The sequence below is a fragment of the Carassius gibelio genome, chromosome B10 (genome assembly GCF_023724105.1).
Source record: "Carassius gibelio isolate Cgi1373 ecotype wild population from Czech Republic chromosome B10, carGib1.2-hapl.c, whole genome shotgun sequence".
Taxonomy (NCBI): domain Eukaryota; kingdom Metazoa; phylum Chordata; class Actinopteri; order Cypriniformes; family Cyprinidae; genus Carassius; species Carassius gibelio.
This window is the reverse complement of record NC_068405.1, coordinates 17249557-17277207: the sequence shown is the minus strand read 5'-3', so window position 1 is coordinate 17277207 and position 27651 is coordinate 17249557. Positions and strand designations below refer to the sequence as shown.

At 38.2% G+C, this 27651-nt stretch overlaps 1 protein-coding gene across 1 annotated transcript; it reads right to left on the bottom strand.

Moving 5' to 3' along the window:
• On the bottom strand, window positions 1-26081 carry foxo1b (forkhead box O1 b). The gene is made up of 3 exons (XM_052567393.1): window positions 25332-26081; window positions 4526-4717; window positions 1-3682 (listed from the first exon to the last, which is right to left on the bottom strand). Exons 1-3 carry the CDS (start codon window positions 25884-25886, stop codon window positions 2528-2530), a joined length of 1902 nt encoding a protein of 633 aa, XP_052423353.1. The 5' UTR covers window positions 25887-26081; the 3' UTR covers window positions 1-2527.
• Window positions 26082-27651: the final 1570 nt, after the last annotated feature.

The window sequence follows — 27651 nt, the reverse complement described above, 5'->3', positions numbered from 1 at the left end:
TTCTTAGTTCATATATTCATACCTTTATATACAATTATGGCTTCATATAACAGCTGCAGTTTTCTTTTTGTTAAATTAAAATCAATTCTTCATCGCTGTTTACATTACAATATTAATAGGCACTTCCTCCAAGTAGAACTAGTCTAAAAAAAAGCATGTGGTTCTGACAAAGGCTGTACGATAAGTGTATGCTTCTAATGTACAATTGGCTACAGTGGGAAAACATCTCCCATCTCAATTAGGTCACGTCAGACAACATTAAAATCAGCAAAAAAAAAAAAAAAAAAAATACAACTTCACTACGCATTTGAGACAAATTCGTCCATTAAGAAATTAGAGTCAAAACAAATGACATATCTGATTATTCAACAAGACAAAATCAACGCTATTTACATGTCTAAAGATCCAAAGAATCTAGACCAGAAAAAAACTCACAAAGTCAATGATACATAATAATTATTATATACAGATATTAGATAACAGACACAAACAAACAAAAGCATACTTTTGAATAATCATAGGCAGTCTGAAATCAGTCTGAAAAGCATATATTGTTGTTTTATATCGGTTAAAAATATATGAATATGTTTCAAATATTCTTTATCATTTACAAACCTTCTTGGTACACCTCACTGCTTGGATAGAAAATCCCACAGGTTTGAAATCCCAATGCATCAAATATTTTGTAGATATGCAGTTACAATGAACGTGTGAGTGTGTGTGTGTGCACGCATGTACAACATTAAGACAAGAACACAGAGAAAAATCTTAAATTACACAAAATTATCATATAATTTCTGTCAAAAACATAAATGTAAAAACATTTTAAGAGGCCTTTAGCCTGATGCCCTCAGACAGATGCAAAATTAGTCTTAAGTGAATGTGGCTTCCAGTGACCTTTTCTGAGGATTCTAGAATCCCAGCATAGCTCATTTTAAATTAGTTTCATCTTGCCATTAAGTTTAACTAGTCAATGACAAAAAATATCTTGGGTCAAGATATATGGATTTTAGAGTTCCATTTTAAAATACAAGAATTTGTGGGAAAAGAAAGAAAAATAGTATGTTTTCAAATACATTGTCCGAGGTAAAAATGATTATTGTTATTATCATTATTCAAATATGAATGTTTGAATCATGAATATCATGCGGTTTTTTTGGGGGTTATATTTGAACTTACATTCTCATGTAATTCAAAAAAGTCAATGGGGTTTTAATATGAAGACTTTTTGCATTATCTCAGGACGGTTATACCAAACTGACATTAAAAAATGGTGAATTTAAAATCAGAAACTGATGAGAAATCATCACATCATCCAATGCCAGGTTGCAAGAGGGGAAGGCACAAAATACATAACATTATATAGTTTGAGAAAATCTATGTTATATATACAGCAAACAAGGCCACAATAAAGGACTTTTTTGACATTTATAAGTTGGGAGGGGTTATTGAAGAGCATTTAAAATGACCTGTAAGGAGCTTACAAATGTACAAATATAAACACTTCATTAACCATCCCATCAGTACAACAAAAATATACATCTCTTTACAAAACACATTCATTCAGCACCCTGAAATGACAAAGATAACTGTAATGTACACTACAACAGACATTATACAGCACTCCAGTTTTTAAATGACACAAGCATCTGTCCTGAATTCATTTTAGTGACTTACAGTGCCAAGTTGAAAGGCCAAATAGGCAAAACTATACAAAACAATCTCAAATGTCTGTGAGTGTTTGACGTGACTATTTTTGATTAGCCAGCTTCAATATTTACACTCTGACTAACCGCAAGCAAAAAGCAGATTATGATGATTCCCGACAATCATGGAGTCTACTGGAACAATGTACTGTAAATCAGTAAATAATGACCATTCACTGGCCTCTGCTGATTGGTTGCAGAAGTTCTGACTGAGGTAAACAGTTCATGAGGTGCATGCACATACTTGAGAGAGAGAGAGAGAGAGAGAGGACAGAGAAAGCTACAATAGTGAATTAAAATAACATCTGACATGTCAGGAATTTTTCTATTTTATATGGATTTACAAAGTCAGAATTCAGAGAAATAAAATTGTAAATGCCCGATATACTGTATAGTCACAACAGGAGAAATAAAGTTGCAATTGTGAGAAATAAATTCAAAACTGTGAGAAATAAACAAAGAATTAAAAGACCGACACAATTACGTCAACTAAATTTGATGGGCTTCAGTGATGCCAAAAATCTATTTATTTATTTTACTTCTGTTTTATTTTCACTCATAGTTGTTTTATTTTAGACTTTTAATAATTGAGTCCTTGGAGATGGGAAGGAAATGTAAGCTCGGGATCTCTCTTGTATGTGTAGCCTTTTGGTATGACCTACAGCATTCAGTCGCTTTAGTCAACTGTTGATTGACCTGCTTTATGTCTATGACATATTTACATATATATATATATATATTCACACACACTTGTTTGTTCATATTATAAATCAAAAACAGCCTGCCTCACCAACGTGTATGTGTTTGAGTAAATAATGTGTTTATCCCGATACCCAGCTATGCGTGTTGGTCTTGACTCCATGTGGGAAACTCTGTTGACTGCTCATGGGGTCGAAGTTGAAATCCAGAGCATCACCGTCCATGAGTGTGTCGTGAAGGACGGTTTCTACGTCACACTCCAGCTGCTCGATCGACATGTCATCTAAGTCACTGGGCAGCCGCTCCGGGTGGCTGTGATGGTGGTGAGGACCCGGTCCGTGCCTGTGGAAACCGTTGCCATTGGTGTAATTTGGCATCCTGGCTTCACCTCCGCCTCTACCCAGTTGAGCATGATGAGGCAGGTGTGGCTGTAGCTTCATGTTACCGAGGCGAACAGGATGCCCGTGTGGCAACAGGGCACAGCCGTTCATGCCCATTGCTGGTGAGGGCAACTGATGAAGTGAGCGCGAGTGTCCATGTAGGTGAGGATGCGTGATCATTTTACCCCCCTGTGCCATTTGTCCCTGACCAGCATAGCTAGGTAGCACCCGTCTCCCTTCTCCAGACCCCACTGACTCTAAAGGCTGCATCATGTCCCTTCTCGGATCGGCTTCTGCGGTCAGCAGCTCTTTGAGCAGCCCTGCGGCACAGTTGTACTGACCCACGAAGGGTCCGTAGCCTCCTGGTTGACTGTCTGATAAAGTAGGTATGGCGATGGGATTCTGTCCACCCATCCTGGCCTGTCCATACAGGCACCTCCGGTAGTCCTGTTGGACTTGGGGCTGAGGACCCATACTGGGAGAGTTGTAAGATGGGTACCCAGGGCTACCTTGCATCATGGGAGAAGACAACGCAGTTTGGGTCTCTTGGCTTGCCTGGGTGTTATTTTTGGTTGAGATGAGGTTGAGGTTGTCTAAGAGATTGTCCATCATCACGTTCTCAGAACCGTGGTGACCCGCCACTTCGGACAGGCTGGGGAGAGGGCCACCCAGTTTGGTGCCTGGGTACCCGATGGGAACCTCACCAGCCTCATCCTCCTCAGGCAGGAAGGGTGAGCGACGGCCGCTGAGCGTACTGGCATCAGAGCTGGCACGGGTTCGAAAGGTGGTCCAGGGTTCAAAGTCTTCATTGCTGTGAGAGTTGGGGCTGCCGAGCCATTTTGGGTACTGAGAACCAGGACTGTTAGAACCACCATCCAGTCCACCCTGCATCGACATCTATAGATGCAAAAGAAGAGCCATGAAAACCAACTGTAACACATCACTGTTCAGATATACTGCTGTAAGTTATTCTTCCACAATGTCTACACTGGAAGTGGCACAACTATGGATAATCTGATTAAATTGATCACAAACCAATCAGATTTTCAGAAGACCAGGGGTTTTGAGGCCATGAATTATTTTTAAACTGATTTTAAATTCTTGGTCGTTTTGGAATAGAGAAATAATTGTAGACATTCATTTTGCACCAATACAATTGTGTATAAATAGGTTTTAATTAGTAGTTGTATATAATATTTTGTAACATTTAAATTCAACTGTCTATTTATTTATTCAGTCATTTAATTATTTTTATATATTTATTTTATTTAATAGTCCAGAGACCAGAATCAATTGAATGCAAATATAAACAAAAAATGAAAAAAAAGACAAACAATTAAAAAAAAAAAAAGTAAAAAATATAAAATAAATAAATAAATGAATTTCACATCATTATATTTGTAAAAAAAAATTCTGTTTCAGTTAGTCAGGCAAAATAAAGTAGCTTGAAGTGCATCAAAAATAGAAAAGAGGAGCACATTGACTAAAAGCATGTCATTATGTACCATAATTTACGTTTTTCTGTGTTGACAACTTTATTAATTAAAATGTGAACAATTTAGATAAGGCATTACAATATGCCACTTTAAATATTTTTGGTGTGTGTTTATATAAACTGTGTTACTGATTGCAATAGCCTTTTTGCAGCAGTTCCAACCAACTCATCCATATTTGGCACGCAGTGAATCTAGTGAGCGAGCACCTAGTGGGCGAGCAGAGACTGTTTTCTCCTCAACTGACCTTTTTCTTGGCTGCTCGTCCGCGGCTCTTCGTGAACTTGCTGTTGTTGTCCATGGAAGTGGCTCTCCGGCGTGGAGACTTGCCACTCTTTCCCCCCTCAGGGTTCAGCATCCACCACGAGCTCTTCCCCGTTCCTTCATTCTGGACGCGCACGAAACGACTGTGCAAGGACAGGTTGTGTCTGATTGAGTTCTGGCAGAGAGAAAGAGAACAGGGTGAGGACATGGAAATCTGAGTATAGATGTCTCACTGGAAACTATTCACAAGAAGTGGAAATGACCTGCAATCATCCAATCAGTATCATATCATCTTGCTTTTAACCAATAAAAAAGATTTTAACACATAATATCTTGTTTTTGTACTGTAATACATGCAGTAATATTGAAACATGAGATAAACCATTTTGATTGACAAAACAGACAATATTTTGCCAGACAAGTTGCTGTGAGGGTGTTTGTGTGTTTGAAGAATGACCGATATCACTTTAACGTATGTTACCAAATCATATGCACACAACTGCAGATACAACAGGCTTTTCAGAGCCTAGTGACAATATGAAGTAGAGGAATAGCCAGTTAGCTGGCAGAGGAAGAACTGTATTAGTCATGTCCTTTTCGGAGGCACACTCTGAACTCAACATACACACACACACACACATCCTGCGCTAATGATATTTTGTCTGCTTCGGTTTTTCCATTCACACCCAGACCAGACCTTCATTTACCAAGAAAGAGAAGCGAGACTACCACAGAACAATTTAAAAGTCTCAAACACTTTGCTAGCTTAACTCTTATTTGATTCCTTTGGAGTAAATAAGTGACATAATTTAGGCCTGGACTGTCATTGAGAACAAAAAAGTAAACAATATAGAGTTTTAGAAGACGATAAAAGGACAAACTCAATATTGTAATTGTGACTGGTAATTTGTTTTTGTGTGGTATTTTGACGATACCATGGTATCATTATTACTAAATTAAAAATTAACAGTCTAACCAAAGGTCAAAGCCAGGTTATTTCAAGATGGTAAAAATAAGAGTTAATGTGGGAATCTTTGTGGGAAGAATTACTAAAGCAACACTTAACAGTTGAAGCAGTTTGACTGTATTGGTCCAAGCTAATTAAGTATTTATGCATTATTACATTTTAAATAAACAATGTCCTACAAAAAGTCTGTTTCCTGTGTAGTAGGAAGTCAAGTGGTAGGAAGAGGCTCAAGCCCCAGAAGAAGGTCAGCAGGAGTTTACCTCCAATCTTTGATGCTGAAGGTGACCTTAGAGGTCAAGTCAAGGGAATTGCGGCTTCTACATCACAGAATTAGCGAATAAAGTGACTGCATAGATTTGAACAGAGCGAATGAGTAAGTGTGCACGGGGTCTGGAAACAGAACCACATATTCTAGATCTTCTGTCTGACCCATTTAACTGGCACTGCTAGGATAAGAATAATGAGGGAAAACAGAATTGAGGAAAGAATGCTGAGTGAGAGGAAAAGGAAGAACTGGAGGAATAGAGATAAAATGAGAAAGAGGGGTACCAGTATGGAAAGTGAAGTGGTGGAGACAGAGGGAGGTAGTAGGCATTGAGTCACGAAGGAGGAGGAGAAGGAGGGTGTGTTGAGGTAGAGGCGGGGCAGCGGGAATGTTTTCCTGCTGAGAGGGACGGGGTCGATGAGTTCGCTGTGTGTGTCTGTGCGTGTGTGTAGAGGAGGACAGCCTCTCCAGTACTGCTGACAGACCCTTGCAAACAGACACAGAGAGAGTAATAACGTATGGGGCTGTCTGGCGTCTGTCTGCACTGTAACAGAACCCCCACAGCACAGCCTCGCTCCACCCTGACACTCAGAGAGAGAGCGAGAGAAAGACACAGACACAAAGAAAGACAGAAATAAAGAATTCTGTGCAATGTTAATAGTTGAAAATCATTATACTTTACTCCTTTTTAAAAGTATAAGACAGACAGACAGACAGACACAAAACGGGCAGAAGAAAAGAAAGGCAGAAAGAAAGAAAGAAAGAAAGGATGATGTTGTGAGTGTTCCAGTGTACTCATACATAAATTCATCTAGTCATATTAGCAGATCGCTAATCACACATTCAGAGCTCAAGTGAACATGCTTTGCACATGCACACCAGGCCAGGCGGCAGGATGTGAGTCACTACAGGAATGCGACGGAGAAGGTGTCACAGTTTTCTAATCAAATTGAACAAAAGAACGAATTTACATTAATGCCTGAATAGTTTCACAGTCAGGTATTTCTTTACTCAATACCCTTAAAATAGACTGACGCTTGCAGTTAGTCTTTCACTACTGATCTGAGCAGCTTTATAAGGTACAGTACAGGAAGTGAGTAATAGCCAAGGCTGCATGAAATCTGCTCCCCCAGAAACAGAAAAAGGCTATTTAGATTTCTACAAATACTCATTAACAGACACATCACTGCATCAATTCAGCTGTGTCTTTCAATTCAATTTTTTTATTCTGGATGATGTTTGAATGCACACAAATGCAAATTAGATTTGAAGGTTGATTTTCAATAACAAATTAAATTTCATTTTGTTGCTAACACAATATGCTACTCTATGGCTTCAAAGATTTGAAAAACAGCCCTCAAATTACATGGATTAGTATTATTTTTGAATGATGTGAACAAATTAAGAAAGTTGTCAGAGTTGAGTGAATTAACCTAGTAATTCTGGTCTGAGATCAGCACATGGGACATCTATACACGGTGTGGGGCCTTCACCTCTCTCTATCCTTGTCTTATCACAGGTATTCAAGGTATTTCAAGGTTACATGATGACCTTTGGTCTCAGATCTGGGATATCCCCAACTGATCTGCGACACTAAAGAAAAGTGTGCATTAAAATCCCCTTTGGGTAAGATTTGAGTCAGCTGAAGTGTGAGATGGAAAAACTGTGGACCCATGCACCAATTTCTACACAGATGGGTGGGAAGTGTGCTAAAAGTTTGTGCAAATTGAAACTCCTCTAATTTCAGGCTCTTACATAAAGGTTTGTCAGTCAGACAGAATCAGTTCCATAAGTAGCCATCATGACACACACACACACACACACACATACACACACACACCAAATAAACTACCAAACATTAATCAAATATAATTGAGAATGGAAATATTGATTATCCTAAATCATTCGTTATAATTATTTAGAATTATTTTTTATCAACTAAACAAAACAAAAATGTACTTAATAAATTATTTATAATTAATGAATCTACGAAATTATACATATGAAGATCTAGCACACCCAGATTATAAAATTTCTTTGCAGGTCATGTATGACAAATTGGTAAACAGAAGCGAATTTGCTTGTAGTACCAGGTGCAGTGGCAAATAAGTGTGTGATGCTGTAACGGTGTGTGTGCATGTGTGAAAAACACATTTCTATTATAATCCTCAAAGCTATTTCTGCAGTGGTAGGTGCCAATAGGCGACGCTGAAGGGGTCACTATGTATTTGAGTGTGTGTGTGTGTGTGTGTGTGTGCACGTGTGCGCATCAGATCTCCTGAGGGATTTATAAACAAGTCCGAGAAACCCCATCTGCATCCTGTCTGACACCCCAGACACCACACACACACTGACTGCCACTCAATAACAAGCAGGCATTATTAATCAGCCATCACCTTCACAACTTACAACTCATCATAACCAAACCAACTCACACTCAAGTTATGTGAACAGAGAACAATGATTTTAAACTGATCATCTTAAATAAAAAACTATACAAGTCAGTTTCCAAATTAAAGTAAAATATAAAACAGGTAATTGAGAGATCAAGCTTACAATAAGCATCAATTTGAGAGACATAAAATTATGAGATATGAAGTCACAACTGTGACATTAAGTCTAATTTTCGGACTCTCTGAGATACCGGTTTAGTCATAACCATGAGACATAGTCAAAATTATGATATAGTCACATTTGTGAGATACTTTTGAAATTGTAGGATATTGAATATAAAGATGCAAGTAACATTGTGAGATTTTAAATAACACTGTGGGACATGAGAGTCTTAATTATGAAATATAGTGACAATTAAGATATGAAGTTGCAAGTGTGAGATATGAAGACTTCCTTGATTTTGAGGTATAGATAAAGACACTTTTTATAGGACTACTTTTTATCAGTATTTGGGTTTGAAGAAAGCAGTTGTAGCATTATCTGCACTGAAAGAGAGCAAATCACTCACAACACATTATTCCCTTGCTTTGTTACAGTAATAACGGGAAGGCCTGAAGCGTAGACACAGTGTAAAATGCTCTACTGAGAACACAATCAAACATTGGCGCCAGTGGATTGGATAACTCCTGCACAGCTGTTTGACTGCAGCCAGTCAGCCGTGACGTCTTGACAACGAACACCAGTCCAAGTAAACAAGCAGCGCTTCCAAAGACCAGGTGCGAACTGACAGACAAGTGCCTGATGTTCACACACAAACATAATGCCACCCCTCCCTCCCTGCCATATGCACACAAAGTAAACCTACAGTTTGAAAGGGATCGCAAAGATTCATTTGAGATAGGAAATCGGAGAAAGAGATGAGGAATGGGATCATGACATGATGCAAGCTGGACTCAAACCTGCCAGGCTCAATGTGTGCACCAAGGCTCAATATGTCTGGTAATTATGCATTATGATTAAAATGTGTGTCAGAAGTGCTTTCCCAGGTTCTGATTGAGACGAAAGTGTCAGTGGGTGAGATTTCAGTGAGAGGAGATAAACACAAGTGGAATGTACAAGTTCAACAGAGAACGGCAAGAGGTCCTCAGAGATAAGCTGTGACAAGAGACTTCAATGGGCTAACCACTTCCTCCTGCGCACATCCGCTTTATCTCTCTTTCCTTCATTGTAAATATTTAGCACTGAAGTGAAAAAGAAGAAAATAAATACATTTGTGTGTCAGGGAACCAGTTATGAATGAAAAACTCAAGGTTAGTAGTTCTTTTAGTTTTCTATTTATATGTAAATACATAGTAGTACATGGTGCATTAGTTCATATTTTTTCCTTTTTATTCAGCGGAATAAGAATACAATTATCTTGCGAAACGTTTAAATGACTTTTTCAGAAATCTGTTCAGTAACAAAGTATGGTGTTTAACATGCCCAGTTTTAATTGATACGTTCATTTTTGTGGTAGGGTGAGGTGATCTCTTTGACCAAAAACTACCCAGAAAACTCTAGAAACCACACGAAAAAGTATTAAAAACCAATTAGAACACCTTAACAACCACATACCGTAGGCAACCACTCACCATACCTAAGGTATACTGTATACTGTATGTATAGATAGAGATAGATAGATAGATAGATAGATAGATAGATAGATAGATAGATAGATAACAAATTCATTAATTATAATTAAGAATACAAAATAGTTCTAATTCTAATCATTGTGATCTTTTAAAAGTGATAATTCATTTAAAAACGTATTCATTATAAATATAACCTGAATTACATATTAGTTCTCAAACACAGATTTCAGATCTTCCAGTGACGTCTACAGGAAAACAGTAGCACAGTTATCTACAGGAGATTCTCACCAGAGTGACAAAAGCACCTGCACTTCTAGAGAAATCTTTAGCTAAACACACAGGCTGCACTTTACCTTCATTTCATGTGGTTGCAGAGAGGAGGGACAGGAAAAGATGACGAACACAATTATATATGTATAAACATACACATGGTTTCTTTGCATGCTAAGAACTGTTATTATACCTGATACTCTAAAGAATAACACTATCTTGCTCCGGCCTACTGTTAGGGATAAAACACATACACTGCAAAGAACCCTAAATCTTGCTTGTTCAAAGTCTGTTTTCTTTTCTTTTTCTTTTGGTTAGTAGTTGGTTAGTAAAACATATGGAGAAGTAAGTGTAAATGTGTGTATTAGTGTACATACTGGCGGCTGGGTTATTTTGAGAGAGTGAAACAGAGATGGAGACAGAGGGACAAAGTGAAAAGGACAAAGAGAAAAACTTGACGTCCCACAAGTGCAGTTAGAGAGAGGGCCCGTCACCCTCCTTGGCCCATCCGTTCAGGAAAAGCTGCGTAAAACTGATATGAGCCCTGTCTGCCCTCTCACTCTAACAGACCACAGGGCTCCGTGCGGGCACAGACCAGACCCACACAGGGGCCACCAACGGGACCTTTGGGGAGTAAAATGCTCTAATAAATGATACAAAGAACTTCAGTGCGAAACAAAAAATTATCTTTGATAAGAGGAACCGCTTCTTTGTGTAATCCGACATTAAAGTCCCTGATTGCAGAATTTTTTATCATTCAGTCACTCTAACGAGTAAATTACATTTTATGAGATATAAGCAACAATACTAATAAGCCCGACTACGAAAAATGACTGATTAACTGTAGTTTCAAATAAAACTAAACAGTTTAGCACTTTGAACCATTTAATCTTGCTTAAAGGGGGGGGGGGGGGGGGGGGTGAAATGCTATTTCATGCATACTGAGTTTTTTACACTGTTAAAGAGTTGGATTCCCATGCTAAACATGGACAATGTTCCAAAAATACTCCTTCCGGTTTGTCACAAGTTTCGGAAAGTTTTTTTTCGAGTATGGCTCTGTGTGACGTTAGATGGAGCGGAATTTCCTTATATGGGTCCTAAGGGCACTTCTGCCGGAAGAACGCGCGCTCCCGTATAGCAGAGCAATGAGAGGCTGAGCACAGACATTCACTGATCAGAGTGAGAGACCGAAATGCAACAAAAGAAGTGTGTTTTTGGTTGCCAGGGCAAGACAACCCTGCACAGATTACCAAAAAAAAAAAACAGCATTAAGGGATCAGTGGATGGAGTTTATTTTTACAGAGCATCAACGGAGTTGTGCAAGTGTTTTTGTTTGTTCCCTGCATTTCGAAGATGCTTGTTTTACGAACAAGGCCCAGTTTGACGCCGGATTTGCACATCGTTTATTTCTTAAGGATAATGCAGTCCCAACGAAAAAGGGTCACGATCGTGTGTTGGAACCGCATGTGGTGAGTAAAACTGCTTCAAATATCTCTGTGTTGTTAACTTAGCTATCGGCGCGTGAGCACATCAAGTAAACAACATGCGATGCTGGCATCAAACTGCACTTTCCACATATACACCTTTAAAGAAGAAGAAGAAGAAAAAATGTATATTGCTAAGCAAATATATACAGTTTCAATACATACTACATAGAGACGTCCTGCTGTAGTCGTTGCTGCTGCAGCTCTTGTTAAATTTCAGACTCTGGATCTGATTCTGGATCATAAATATACGGCTGAATCTGACTGTTAGCCATGGTTTGTTTTGGATGATGTTTTTTTCCTCACGGTAATGACATAGCTTCCAGCTCTCAATGCAAAAGCCTACTCGCGCTCGTGATTCTTTAGCTCCACCCACACGTCACGCCTCCAGCCGCTCGTTTTTTTTCTGGGAAAAAACGGTACAGACTATCTTTTTCTTATAAATATAATAAAACTAAAGACTTTTTGGAGTTATGAAGGATGGAGTACTACTCTATAGGTACTCAACATTAACAGGATATTGAGTGAAAATGAGCATTTCACCCCCCCCCCCCTTTAAAAACAACTTTTTATTGATCAGAAGTTGCTCTTTTTCTAACTTTTTGGAGTTATCAGTTCTATCATGACAACTCTATGAAAATTTATCATGGTAATGGATGTGGCAATGTTAATGTGCTTGGTCTCGGCGGAATCTACTATGCTGCTGCTGCTGTTGGTTTTTGCTGTTGTTGTAGATTATTGCTGCTGCTGTAAGCAAGTACAGAAACTTGCTACTGCCAATACAGGAGTATTTAAGACATACTGCTGCTGCACAAATAGTAGGGCTGCACTATTAATCAAAATTAAATCACAAAGGCAATAAATAACAATTAGGCAGAGGCTGCGATTGTCATGCATATCTTTCAGTGAAGCACAGTTCTGTGATCAGCAGTAAATATTCATCCGAAGGCCAGAGGGCGCCCTGGCGCTGTAAATCCAAATATCCCCCAAAGAAGAAATCTAGGAAATGCAGCTGAATAAACAGAAGATTTAACTACTTTAATTGATTCAACGTGACTAATAAACACGACTGTGGCAATATATGGTTTATCTGGGTTCTTATTATTATAATTTTCATCATAATAAAGTATATCTATAATGAAATGCTAATCAACATGTGTAATAAATGCTGCTCCACCTGAAAGTAGATGATGGAGTTTAACTGTGAATCACAGAACCGTCTTTACTGAAAAAATGTGCATGACAATCGCAATTAATTGTGTTCGATTTATTAATCGTCCAGCCCTAACAAATAGCATATATAATAACCCATAGCAGATCTATACAGGTGAAGATGGGGAGATGGAGGATTTCAAAGGCACTCTAAAAGCACTGCGAGCTGCTCTAGTGAATACTAACCAACCATTTAAATGTAAAGCAGCAAGCTCATTGGCTGCCAGTGTCACCAAGTTGGAAATATCCATGTCTTGCACCAGAAGCTCTAAATTATTGTATTTGGAAGAAAATTATCATACACGAGTCAAACGTACACAATACAGCTATTTATCTAAACCAGTGGTTCTTAGGCTTTTTTTTCCACTGGGCCGCACTATGGTCCAAAGTCTCACAGGCCACTTTTGATCAGTTTAGTTCATGTGGCTCAGTGGTAGAGCATTGCATTAGCAGCGCAAATGGTTGTGGGTTCGATTCCCAGGGAACACATGTTAGGTAAGAAAAATTGTATAACCTGAATGCACTGTAAGTTGCTTTGGATAAAAGTGTTTGCCAAATGCATAAATTCAAACGTTAACGCATCTTTGCTGAAAGTATTAAGTTCTTTAAAAAAAAAAAAAATACTGGCCCCAAATTTTTTAACAATCATATACAATATTAAGAGTTTTGAACACTAATACTCATGACTGTTTTGATGCTGGTCTTCCAACAAGTCTTCTTAACTAGCATAACTAGCAAGACTTTCAAGGTGAACCACCAGCCTCACCAGCAAATCTAGATGTACTTGATTAGCAGTGTTCGAATCTCTGAACTTTGACTGCAGATGTATGAAGTTTCTAAAGTAACATCAGATTTCTAAAATCTGAAGTGTCAAAAGTCTCTCTTTACTCTCCATTTAATCTAATTTCTGCCTGGGAGAAACACCTGCAGTGTTAGAGATCTCATTCGTGATTTTTCTTGCCTGTGAGGTATTTTGTGTGGTTACACACATCTATTTCACTCAAACATGTTGACACACATGTGCACAGGGACAAAGAGGGCAGGAGGTCACAGTCATCTCGACACCCACTGAGGTTTATCATGCTTTTCTAACTGCTTTCCACACCCACCCAATCAATCCAGTCCCACCTTTACAAACTAACTTTCATTCGCACGAGCAAACACCTGGGCTGTACTCAGATCTGTCATTTATTATCATATCATGCGGTTGCTCCAGGGAGGGGCAGGAAAGGCAAAGACAACTAAAAAGCGTGTACTGTAAGGGAACAGTGTGAAATTAAACACACACACTCTCTCTCTCTTTCTCTCTCACACGCACACACATACACACTCTTCAAAGGTGATTCAGCTCTTCTGCTGAGTATTAATGATTGGCAGATTGGTTTACAAAAAGCATTTTTGATTTTCTATTAAAGATCACGATGTGACATTTCAAATGAATTATGTGAGCCTGTGAAAGAATGTGTGTGTGTGTTTGGGGCTGTGAAACAAAAGCAACCTGCTGCAGCCTGTTTTTTTTTCTCTCGCTTTAATAACAGGATGACCCGACATGAACTTTGTCACTCACTAAATGAGTCTGACTGTTCATTTTGCCATTTTAGGTCTTAAGTCTTGTCAATTCTTTTTACATTCTCTCACATCTGGCTCAGGGTCAAATGGAAAGACTGAGACTACAAAGAGGTTTGGCACACTGTCCTTAAAACATAGAGAAGTGGTTTGCACTAGTACTGGTACTGAATGTCTGACATCAAGTACTTGTTGTTCGACTGAAGAGACAGTTGACCTCATCATATTCAGCTTTATGTCATTTTGTACTGGTAAGACTTTTTTTTAGAATAAACTGTAATTGCATCTCTTTTCTGCACACCAAAACACACTGACAAGGGGACGTCAAGCTACAAAATGGACAAAAAGCACAATAAAATATGGCGTTACTGTATGTGATATATTCCAATTCTCAAAATAGCTAAATGTGTGAGGAACTGAACAAAACTGAAACTATTGTTCACTGGTAATGTTCCCTGCATTCACTTTTTTTTTTATATTCTAGCACCATTGTCCAGTGTCAACATCGTAAAAACTGGTATGAGGCATCCAAAATTTGAATATGGTTGCATGCGCTCTTATTTCAACAACGCAAAACGCGCTACTTTTAAGCATCTTTTCTGTCATTTTTGCAGCTGAACTATTTATATTAACAGTAAGGAAAAGAGCTCATGGGACATTTTGGAAAATAATTATTTTTGTGCTCCATTGAAGAAAAATATTTGGATATATAACAGTATGAGAGTAAGGGAATTCATTTCTATTTGGGTTACACAACCTCTCTCAAAGATTTGATAGAAAATGTTAGGATTGCTATAGCGGTAATCTAGCTTGCAGTCTTGTATATGTATATTGGTGCCCATGGAGGAGTGATTACGGTTGACCACTTAAATCACATACCAGTGTCACACACACACACACAGACCACCTGCACAGTACCAAACCACACAATGCTTCATTACTTTAGTCAGTCAGCTGATTCTCATTATTTACTCATCCTCATGTCTTTTGTAAAACATAAAATTTTTAAGTATGTTTAACAGTTTTTGTTTGCCTGTTTGTTTGCTTGTTTATGACAGAATTTCTTTCAAATGCAACTGTTTAAAAGTTTTTTTTTTAACAAGAAGCCTCTAGGCTGCATTTATTTGATCAAAAATACAGTAAAAACAGTAATATACTGTTTTAATATATTTTAAAATGTAATTTATTACTGTGTTTGCAAAGCAGAATTGTCAGCACCATCACTCCAGTCTTCACAAATTTGATTGCTTTTATTTTTTTCATTTTTTTAATGTAATCACCCCCACCCCAAACTGTGCTATTTCATTTTTTTTTTATGGAAACTAATTTTTTTATTTTTTATTCAGGATTCTTTGATAAATAGAAAGCATCTATTTAAAATATAGTTTTTTTAATCAAATGTAAATATACTTTCTATTCTTTTTCTTGTGCTCAATTTAATCCGTCCTTTTTAAATAAAGTTTTAAAATGTAGTGAATGCAACAGCTCAATGAAAAATCGATAAACAAAGGATACTAACAGGAAGTGACATCACATCTTTGCAGAGGAAGAATGGACACACAAAACCAGGCCAAGGTCATGTGAGCAAGCCTTATCTATTTTCTTTTCATAGCTGGCTTTTTCCCGCAAACAGAAAAAGCGTGTGCAAACACTCTCTCTCCCTCTCTCTCCCTCTCTTTCTCTCTCTATCTCTCTCTCTCTCTCTCTCTCTCTCTCTCTCTCTCTCTCTCTCACACACACACACACACACACACACAAACAAACAAACACACATACACATTCATCTCTTTATCGTGGCTTTCCCACATAAACAAATGTCCACTCACTTCCTTTAACCCTCACAGTGAATGAAAAATACTTCTGAAAAATTATTAGGTAGGTTTTTTCATGCCACTCTTACATCTATCTTCAGAAAAGACAGATGTATTGTTTTTAAGTTGCACCGGTGCCAGTTGAAATACTGCACGTGTAGTAACGGTTCATGTCACAGGCCACTGAGAAAAATACAGACTTCCAGTGAGGCGCCAAGCATCTGAAGTCTTTCTGCCCACCGGTATCCAGTGAGCAGCAGCCTCCCCTGAGAGAGAAAGAAGGCAAGAAACGGAACGGAGGGACCCCCTTCTGAGGGAACACAAGCACCTGGCCTTTGTGAGCATGTAGCGGAGCAAACGTGCCTTTGTGGGTGTGTATTTAACATTTGTTGTGAGTGAGTGTTTGCACGTGTATGTGTGTGTGTTACAGGATGCGGAGCCCCCACCCCTCAACCAGCCCCCAGAGGCCTGGAGGGGCGTGTGTGTTATTGTGAGACGGTGTAAAGAATAACACACCTCCTGTCCCTCCCCTGTTATTTCCCTCTAGAGATGGGATGAATCTTTAATATGACTCGGAACAAAACGAGTCATCTCGGGGAGTGATTTGTTCAGTTGCCCATGCGCAACATTCTATGGGTTCTGTACTGAAATTAGTTCACCTCTATCGAGTCTTCAGGCTTTCCAAGTCGTTTGTTCATCACGTGAAAGCCCTTTACTTAACCAATGCAGTTTGAGACTTAATAATAATAATAATAATAACAACCAACTCTTTATTACCTTTGTCACCACACTCAGTGTTATGGAAAAGAATCATCATCAAAATCACACATTTACATACTGTGAGAGATAAAACGCTCAAATTTGAGACCTGCATTAGTTAAGTTTATGGGAATGTCATGTGATGAACGAACAACTCAAACCCAAAGACTTGTCAGATAAGAGATGAGGTGAGCTAATCATAGGCTAAAGACCCAGGTAAGTAATGAATGAATCTTTTCGGTTTCTGATAGCATTATAGTTGTATTGTTTGTAGTGTGATCAACGTTTGCGTAGGTACTAGATGTATTACTAGAGGCAAGTAACACGTAACATTTGAATAACATATTGCTAAAATGAACGAAATGACTGGAAAAAAGATTTGTTCATTTTGCTGAACGAGACTCAAAGGACAGAGTCAGTTCTGGCTTCATTTAGCAAATCTGTTGGTTCATTTGTGTGTAGGACTCTCACCCCATGTGCACATCTATTCCACATAATTGCACAGACTTTCCCCAAACAATCAACGAAAAAAAACATGAAAAAAGATCACAAATACGTGCGGGCCTACGCATGTACGTCTTGTTTTTAATGCTGAGCAAAGGGCTCGGTCTCCTTTTTTTCCAGACTTATATTTGAGTTTTATAAACATCGATTTAGTGGGAGTTAGCATCATCATTAATTTCCATGTGCTTTTAATAGGATGGCAAAACTGCTTCATATTGCACAGAGGAGTCAACACTGTATTCTGGAATGAACCAGCCAGGCTGACGATGAGTTTTGTTGTGAAACTCTGGTGCCCCCCCGTCTCCCGGCCAGGCAGAGAGAGTGTGTGTGTCTTTTTCAGGGGAGGGAATGTTGCTATTTTCCAGCCACTCAGCAGGAAACGCATCATCACTCATTGTGGAAGACATGTGCACTGTTTTTACAGGAAAGTGCAAAAATAACCTCAAGCCAAAGGTTCCACCAGAGCCACTGGACTCAACATGACAAAAGTTCAGTGGCGGATGAAGTTTAGAGAAAGGGGTCATGTTTGATTTAGCCATAGTTTTAATGAGATCCCTTTGGGGCAACAGATATGGTTTTGATAGCAGGCGAAGGGGGGAACAACAATAATTGTTTTTTTCCAGTCACAACTGAATTAAGCAAATGTACCAGCCTTAATATAATAATAAAATTATTAATGTCATAAATAAATAATTAAATAGATAATATTATATATTTAATGATTTTATAAAAAAGCACATAACGGACCCTCAGACTGTGAGAAATAATATTCTCCAGTCTGATGAACCTCAAATCCAAGCATAATGTTTGAAGGTAACCAGCTTTGCTCATCGCCTGCAGAGTACCATCCCAAAAGTAAAGTGTGCTGGTAGCAGCCTCATGCAGTGGGACTAGTCAGAGTAACAGGAATGCTCAGTGAAGCAAAATATATAGATGGCCTTAATAAAAACCTAGTCCAGAGCATTCAGAACCTCATATTGGGCAACGGGTTGACCTTCCAACAGGACAATGACCCTAGACACACAGCAAGAGTGGCTTATAGACAACTCTGTGAATGAGAAGAGCGAGTACAGGCATTCTCTGAGCATGATTTACACACACAGGAAGGACATGGACTCAGAAGTAATCAATGCTGAGAATGATTAGTGGTAGAAAATAAAACAGGGGAAGTCATTCATCAGTGTTTTCTCAGAGAGAGCTGCTTTCAAGATACTGCATCTCTAACAGAGAGACACAGATGCAGCAGCAAAGGACAACGAAGACATTCGTAGGTCAGAGGCCCTTGTAAAGAGGAGCGGGACGTCAGAAGGACAGGGAAGCTTAGAGTTACACAAAACTATGCTTTAACACATTTAGGTTTTAGGTTAAAAGGAACTGTTCATCGTTAACTCTCCATCAAGTCATTTCAAATCTGTGACTTGATTTCTTCGATGAATCACGAACCCGATCCAATCAAAACTTGATTAATAAAGTCCAGCTGCAACATTGATACAACACTGATTCAATGCTGTTTCAATGACAGCAATCAATGCTGAACTGACAACCTCAAATTCTTTCTGATGTCATCTTAGTTCCCAAATAGTGAAAGACATAAGGACAGGGGAAGAAATTTTCAGGAATTACTGTTACTGTTAAACACTGCACAATGTTGATGTAAGTGGTTCAAGCCAACTTCACTGATGTCCTTCTGTAAACACAAGCCGCTGTGTTTTCTGACGGAAGGCGGAGGAAATGCTTTAAGGAACGCGCAGATGGAAATGAGCGTAGTGCTCAGGAATGGAGGATGTTTGACGCTTTTCCCCAGTAACCCCCTTTCCCTTCCATTCCTCCTCCTCCTTCTCTCCTCTCCCTCTCTCCACAATGCTGGAGGAGTTGTTGTCACCTCCTGTGATTGTGCAGTAGGACTAGAGTACAGTGAGGCCTACAAAATACCCTCTCTTCTGCCTTTTAGTGACCCCAGTGACCCCAGATGCCTCTGAACTCTCTGGGATTTAGAGAGAGGAATCCCATGAGCGAGAATTTTTAGACAGAAATGGGAACACAGGTCATATATATGCTTTGGAGGGTTTAGCCACGCTTTAACAACAATGCAGACCTCCCATGATACCTCCAGCACTACAGACATGGCGTCAACGAGGTGCGTTCCTCTACATGACATACAAGATCTGACAACAAGGATGTAGTTGACCTTCTGAAGGAACACTTTGAAAGATGATACTGTCCTAAACAGCCTAAACCTGTTACAGTATGCGGACTCCTTGCAAAAAATATTTCACATTATTACTGTTTTTATTGTGTTTTTGTTTAAATAAATGTAGACTTGGTGAGACTCTTCTTTCAATAAAGTCCAACTTTTGAAAGTATAATGTCTTTAAAACAAAATGTAAAAAGAAAATATATGCAAACTCACTGAACTCACTCTTTGAATAAATCTATTGGGATCCTAAAAATAAAAAATATATACAGATGACCGCAATATTTGGCCAAAGAAAAATGGGCAAACAAGAGAAGTCAAGAGATGTTTGGTCTTTTGTGGTAAGTAAAGGTACAGTAAGAGGTCAGATTTTTTTGTGGTGTGGCTTTGTCAGATAAAACAAAATGTCTTATTGTCATGCTTTCTGGAATTATTAGCTAAAGTTGGCACGACTTCAGCTCTGATGAGTCCAGGGAATTTTTCCAGCTAAAATGCATATGTCTTTCCATAACAAGAGCAAACAAGTTTTTTAGGAATGTCTCTGGCAAGCTCAAGGGTAAATTCCTGCCTATCTTATACCTATTTCTGTGTCTTCATCATGAAGACCAGTCAAGGCTTCCATGGTTCATTCTTATCTGCATGAGTGCTACACCTCAGTGCAATTCAAAGAAAATCAGTTCAATTCAAATTCAGTTTTCTGCAACAGATGTGTTCTGGCCTTTGGACACCCATTCAAATAAATCAGCTTCAAAACTAATTTCAAATCACCTGAAGCCAACCTAATTTATTCCAAATCCATTAATTCATTACCAATCAATTTTTGTACCCACAATAAATCTGTCAAAGAAAAATTATGACCTTTTTTTTCATATCTCACTATGTTGTATCATGACCAAATCTCAGATTAAATCTTTTTGTCATCTTGTTTTCTTTTAATAAGAACAGATTTTGTATTTCTTTTTGGAACTTAGTGGATAATTTTTACCATGTTTTAGCAATTTTCCCAAATGTAAAAAGGATGATTCCAATATTTGGTAATAATATAGCATTATGAGAAATTTATCAGCAGTTTTTTTGTAGGCCAGTCATTTTTGATCATGAACACCACAACAAAATGGGGAAAATAATCCCACAAAATGATCATTTTTGGGAAGCTGTTATAGCCTGTGTGAGCAAAGTCAGTAAGTTTTAGTCCAATGCAATAACATAAACTACCTTTTTTTTTTTTTTTAGGAAAATGAAAAACCTTTCCAGGTCAGAATGACAGAATAAAACACAAGGATTACAGTTAATCATTATTCATTGTGCCAACAATGAAAGTTCATAATAAAATAACTTTTCACATGAATTGTAATCATTATTGACTACGGTATATTATATTCTTTTTCTGCATTTCACCTATGGCGCTGACATCCGTTTGTCGTCATTTGACATTTCAGTTAGGGGACTTTTTTCCTGATATCTGATGAATTCAGAGGGTTTTCACATGTATCTTTTTGTCACGCTACTGTCCCATGCATGCACACTGATGTAGCTCTAGATTAAAAGCCACAGGTACCCACAGAGCCAAAGTCTGCACCAACTCACAGAGCCACAGTGATGAAGTCTTTCATCTGTCTGTGGTATGGTGGAGCAGCGCTGCATGTGCTTTCATTTCATTTTCAACCCTTTCCTCCCTTTCCTTTCTCTCTTTCGCTTTGAGTGTGTGTAAAAGCAAAATGTCCCTCAATTTTGCTGCACCTTGCACAATGCTAATTACGTGTTATTCAGAGCAGGTATCAACCACAAACTTCAGCCTCTGTGCACACTTCACCTGCATGCTCTGGCATTTATCTACCAAATTCAAAAGAACTCACAAACCGAATGAGATAAATGTAAAATTCTAGAATATAGATTTTAAATCTACCTAATGCACACTTTGAATCTACAAACACGTCAAAAGTGACTAGTTTTGGAGAATCAGTGGCCAGAACGCCTACACTCGAAACTTGCTGAATGACAAAGGATACAAATTGGTATCTGTTCAAGATAAGCTTAAACAAATATTGAGTGTGCCTTGAAAAAGCTTGAAAACTCTTACATACAAATGTATGGCTTGCAGGTTTGTGCATGTGTGTGTGTGTGTGTGCGCACGCGCATGTTAGTAGGTGAGGTGAAAGCCTATGTGAACTTCAAAGCATGTAGAGGTAACAGGGTTCATGTGCTATAAGTAGGGCTCAGAGTTAAACATTTTTCAAAAGCATGAGGAAGAGGGGGAAGTGAGAAAGCTTGTTTAAAAAAATAGCTTAATGAAAACCATATGGGTTCATTTATTAATTTGGGTGAGTAACTCTTAGTGCCGTTAAAGACATTATGAATGGAGTTCAAATAGTAAATAAAATGATATGAATGACAAAGGTGTGTTGAATTACACAAGATGAGCTACAGTACGGCTCCACACAAGATTGTATCACTATACCACAAACATAGTAACACAACTCTAGCTTTGGGTGCAAACTGCCAAGGCTCCAAAACAGAAATTACATGCCATTTTTACAGAAGGACACATGGGAATTACAAAACTGCCCCACACTGAATTCTACCTGTATGCCTGTTTGTGTTTGACTACTTAAGGTGCATAGAGCAATGGTGTGCATATTTAAAAACACAAGAGAGCTATGAAACAACATGCTGGGTGCCAAAACCTCATAAAATGAGAACACTATTCTTATTATTTAACTTTGACTTTAAAATGAACATGGACTCCCATTGCATGCTCTACAAACTTGTTGGCACGACCTTAAAAAGTTGACCTCCGAACCCCAGAGGTTTTTAAACCACAGGATAACATTTTCATTTCAACCGCCTTGAATTCTTTTGAGCAGTTACATCTAGGCTTGAAACTAAAATAAAACTAGCGCATCAGAAGTGAACTAAACAAAAGTGATTAGTTTGCACCCAACTCTCAATTTGATGTGAATCTAAAACAAACATGATTCCAGCGACAAGCAATCTGTCCACAATGAAACTAAAATGGGCCAAAAGACAAGATAACAGCCAATTAGTAGGCTGCACATTTGATGTGGAACAGTAATTGCAACAATGATATTCCAAAGTGGAAGGAAATGATTTAGCAATACACTACAGAAACCACTGCCAACCAATCAATAAAATATCTGGTTATCATGGGACAAAAACTCTATAGTACATGGTGTACATATCAGAACAAAAGCAACATACCGGTATGTTAACATATTTCAACAACAAGAATGGTCAATTGGCCATGTCACTTGCCCTGTCTTACCAGTGGTGCAACGATGGAATGCATTCATTTGCATACAGTTTTTTTTTTATGTCTTTTAAACTTAAACATTTGGTTTTCTTGGTTGAAATTATTCTGCTTTAAATATGTCTGCATGTTAAATGTATCCAGCTGGCTTACACAGCTGAGGTTTTGTCACAGTTGTAATTGACTAATTTGTGGCATCTTGGAAGTATCAGTTATAAAGGGTTGAAAATCATAAAGAAATCGCATTATGACATCATTTTCCAGCAAAAGTGGGTTTATAAGTTTATTGCTGTAATGAAGTTACATCATAGATGTATAATTTCCAGCTACTTTCGCAAATTTAAAACCTAATAAATTATGTGTTGCAGCTTATTACTATCTAAACTATAATTAATATATATTATATATATATATTTTTTTTTTATTATTTCAGAGCAATGTATTACACTCAGAATCATTTGACACTGACTCAGCTGCACCATGACAAAACCCTTTTCTTTGTGCTCAGGTTTTACTTACGTTAACGTGACAGTCACAGACTGGAATCTACCGGGACAGGAAGCAGAATACTATTGTAGTCTCAGGTATGTAGACAGTATGATGATAAAGAACAGTCCAACACCTAGACTGGATTGCTGAAACTATGATGTCACAGGTGGAGGAGTCCAGACCATGTTTTGTCGTGGCGTGTAGATGGCGGTGAGGAGGGGGCGGACCACACCTTTCAGGTAAATGTGTCTCCCTGTAATGACAGGTAATCTTGCCGGTATTTTTAGCTCAGTGTTGGGAGGAGGCCCTGACATGGGTGATGGTAAGGATTTGTATTTCCATTTACGCACCGAGCAAGCAAAGAAACAAAAAAAACAGAGACAGGAAGAAGTGTTCTAGAGACAAATGACAGGTTAACAAAGACCCTTTCAATGCTGAAAACACACTCTGTTTGCTCCACCTCACTCATGCCAGCCCTGATAGTTGGTTTTAGTCATCATGCACCTCAAAGCACCTCAAAGCACCTCAGGAGCTTTAGAAATGTGCCCTCAAATCACAAGACTTACTACATACCTCTGCACGAGTGCTGGAAAAAATAGGTCACATGACTAAAACCAATGAAAATGACCGCAGTTCACTCAGACTGCTAGATGAACAACAGTAGTTCACTCATAAAAAGTCGAAAATGTAAAGACTTTTTTTTACGAGTCTTTAAATAAAATGCTCTTTTCATTATATTTCACACAAAGCTATTTTTTGCCGCAAGTTCAGTCTTGGAATAGTGCAAAAGATGTATTGACCAATTTTCAATGACGGTTTGGCTTCCTATTTTAAGCTTGAAATCTTCAGTAGAAAAAAAGTCATACAAGTTTGGAATGACATGAGGGCGAGTATACATATAAAACATAAAAATAAAAATAAATGCTATTTAGCCTTATATAACCCCCTCTCTACATCATGCTGATGACAGAAAGCCAAACCACAAGTTGTTCTGACAAGGATATTAAACAAAGATTAAACTGAACTGGCATCAGCAAATGCGCAGCTGATACTGGGTTGTTATGCATTCTTCTGAACACTGTGAGCTCGGGTCCCTCCTCTTTCGAGCTTTAAATTCCATAACAAACCGCATGTCATTCATTTGTGCTCAGAGGGAATCCACAACTGCGCTTTTGAAGGATAATTGTTACTGTCATATATTACGCTACACCTTTTTCAGGGGCCCACATTGGTAAAGAAAAATAATTATGTTCCTGTGGGAACACCATAATTAGATCAAAATCAGCAGTCATCTCAAAAATATTTAAGTGAATTAAATCCAGTAGCTCTAAGATATAATGTGGGATAGATAGTTGTGGTTGCTAGGATGGGAACATGGTTGGTCGGGCCGGAACCACCCAGGATCCTCTGTAAAGCTTGCCTACATTAGGTTACCAAGAAATATTACCAGTCAGGTAGAGGTAACTACTGTAGGTCAGATAGAAAGTTAATTTAGGAGGAAATACATTTATAAATAAATAAATCTTCTTTCTTGACTTTTTTAGAATTATATTTGAAATTATAAACATTTAATTTAAGACCTATTCTCAAAGAAAAGAAAGAAAAATGTATCTTCTTTTAAGGAAGTTTAGATATTTTTACTGGAAATACAGATGAAAATATTGATTAAGAAAAAAATTTGTTTGTAGATGTTCAGGTACAGTATGAATTGCTCTTTTAACTACATACACTTAACTTTTAACTTCCACTTATTTAGAATCACAAGTCTTATTTTTTCAAATTGTCTTTTTTTTTTTTTTTTTTTTTTGAGTAGACCTGTAATCAAATTTAAATACACTGATGGACAGATTAAAGGATGCTTTCAGTGTGCAGAAATACTTCTGCATGTTAACGTGTTTGAATAAAACGCATACAATAGGATGACCTCTAATGCCACTTTTAATGACACTTGTGCTTGGCCTTGGAGAGCCATTACCTTCCAGCCGGCTGAGCTGTTGCTGTCGCCCTTATCTTTGAAGTAAGGCACGCTCTTCACCATCCACTCGTAGATCTGAGACAGGGTGAGCCGCTTCTCAGGGGAGCTCTCGATCGCCTTGGTGATGAGGTCAGCGTATGACATATTCCCCCACGCGTTCCTGCGAGACGAGCTGCTCTTCCTCTGGGCCGCTGCAGGGCTGGAGCTGCTGGCAGGGGCTGGGAGCGGCGGCACCTGTTGCAGGTGCGTCAGCTGGGGATTCGGCTGCTGGGGATGCTGTTGCTGTGGATGAACGCAGTTGTCCTGGCAGTGGAAGTCGTTCAAAAGGACGGGTTTCTCCTCCTGGTAGTCCTCGGTTTCTTCTAGTAAACTTAGGCTGCTGATAAAGTCCACTATACCTTGCTCCGGCTTGACGGACGGTGCCGGGGAGGAGGTGTTGGAGCTCCCCGGCTCGCTGAACTCCGGTCGGTGCAGCGGCCAGGTGCATGAGCGCGGCCGGGAGAGAGGCTCAAAATCCGGGTCGATGTCAACCAGCTGTTGCTGCGGTTCTGCCATCACAAAATCAAAGCCGAAGTCAGCCGGCTGTCCTTAAACAGAGGATAAGTGCAGTTGAGATTTTGTCTAGTTTGCTCTCTCTAACAATCGCACATGATCAGAGCTGACTGACAGTAAAGCCGTGGGTCTGTTCGCGCAGTGAAACTCAGCGATGTGTGGCTCGTACCATGCCTAACGCGGTTTTAAATGAAATGACTGTTATGAAGCGCTCTCAGGGTGCAGCGTGTATTAGAGTAGAGTGAGCTGGCCACGCCCACAGCTGAAGTGACAGCCTAGACAGCCAATCACAAGCACGTATTCAAAAGGTAAACAGAGACAGCGTTTGCATAATCCACGCTACTCCAGTTTATAATTTTTATGGAAAGCTCATTTAACATTTCATTTAACAAGTAGTATCTTTGTAATGTTAGTTTACGTCACTTTATGTGACTAGTACCTATTTTTAAGTTCACTAGTAGGGTAATTATAGCCTGTGCTATAGAAATTATTCCAGGTGACTAGTCACATTTCAGTTAGTTACCATTACTTAACAAAATCATCTATCACTGTCATTACTAGAAACATTTTCCAATGTCACTGGAAGTGCATAGTTAATATCTGAGAAATCCATACTTTACAGGTCTTTGTGTGACTATCTATTTTCAGTTTCACTAATAGGCTAATTATAGCCTGCATATTACTAATTCCTAGTACACAATTAGTCAACTTTTAGTTAGTCACTAGTATTTACAGTATGAAACACTATATAAATCTCTTGTATCACTAGTTCAGTTAAGAAGAGAATAGTAAATATCCGAGCAACATATCTCCATATGATTCAATAGCAAAAATGTGTAATTCATTACCAGTAACACTGGAATCTTCATTATCGGTAAAGGAATAAGACTAACCAGTCTGATGTGCTAGTAACTGACTGAATAGATATTTTCAGCTGTAGTGAGATAATTATTAACATCTACATGTTATTAATTTTGAAATTGATGCCACTCATTGTTTGATTTTTTGCTTCTAATATATATATATGTATATATGTATATATATATATATATATATATATATATATATATATATATATATATATATATATATATATATATATATAATTGGTATTAGTTTGATAGAAATAAATGTTAATATGGCTTGCCTTATATTTTTAGTTAAACAGGATTTACAGAGGATTATGAAAGAATTTGACCACACAGTGTAGCTTTCCATTCACCTTTTTAGTCGTATAATATCAAGTAATTATCAGTTTAATATATTTTGTTAATAGGCTTCAAAAGTGGTCCTTTCATCAAGATTTAAGAGGCTGAGTACACTGAGACTTAGAAAGCATTTGGCACCCATCCGCCTGTCAAATAGTCTATATGTCTTGCTGAACTTGGCTTCCTAAATTTGCACTAAATCCTTTATGTTTTCAACAAAACGCGCGTGTGGTAACGGCGTGAATGTTTAGTCGGTGTTCATGCAGAGCTGTGCTATCATTAGCTCACTAGAGGGAGACATTAACTAGCATACATGCAGTGACAACCAGTCTTGACCAGGGTGCATTAAAAAAAAAAAAAAATACAGGGCTACCCTAACTAAAGGGTTTCTGCAGCTTTTATGAAGTTAAGACTTTTAAAACATTTTTAAGGTTTATATATATATTAATATATATATATATATATATATATATATATATATATATATATATATATATATATATATGTGCGTGTGTGTGTAAATTATGTGTTTATGGTTTTTAATTGAAAATCTACATAAT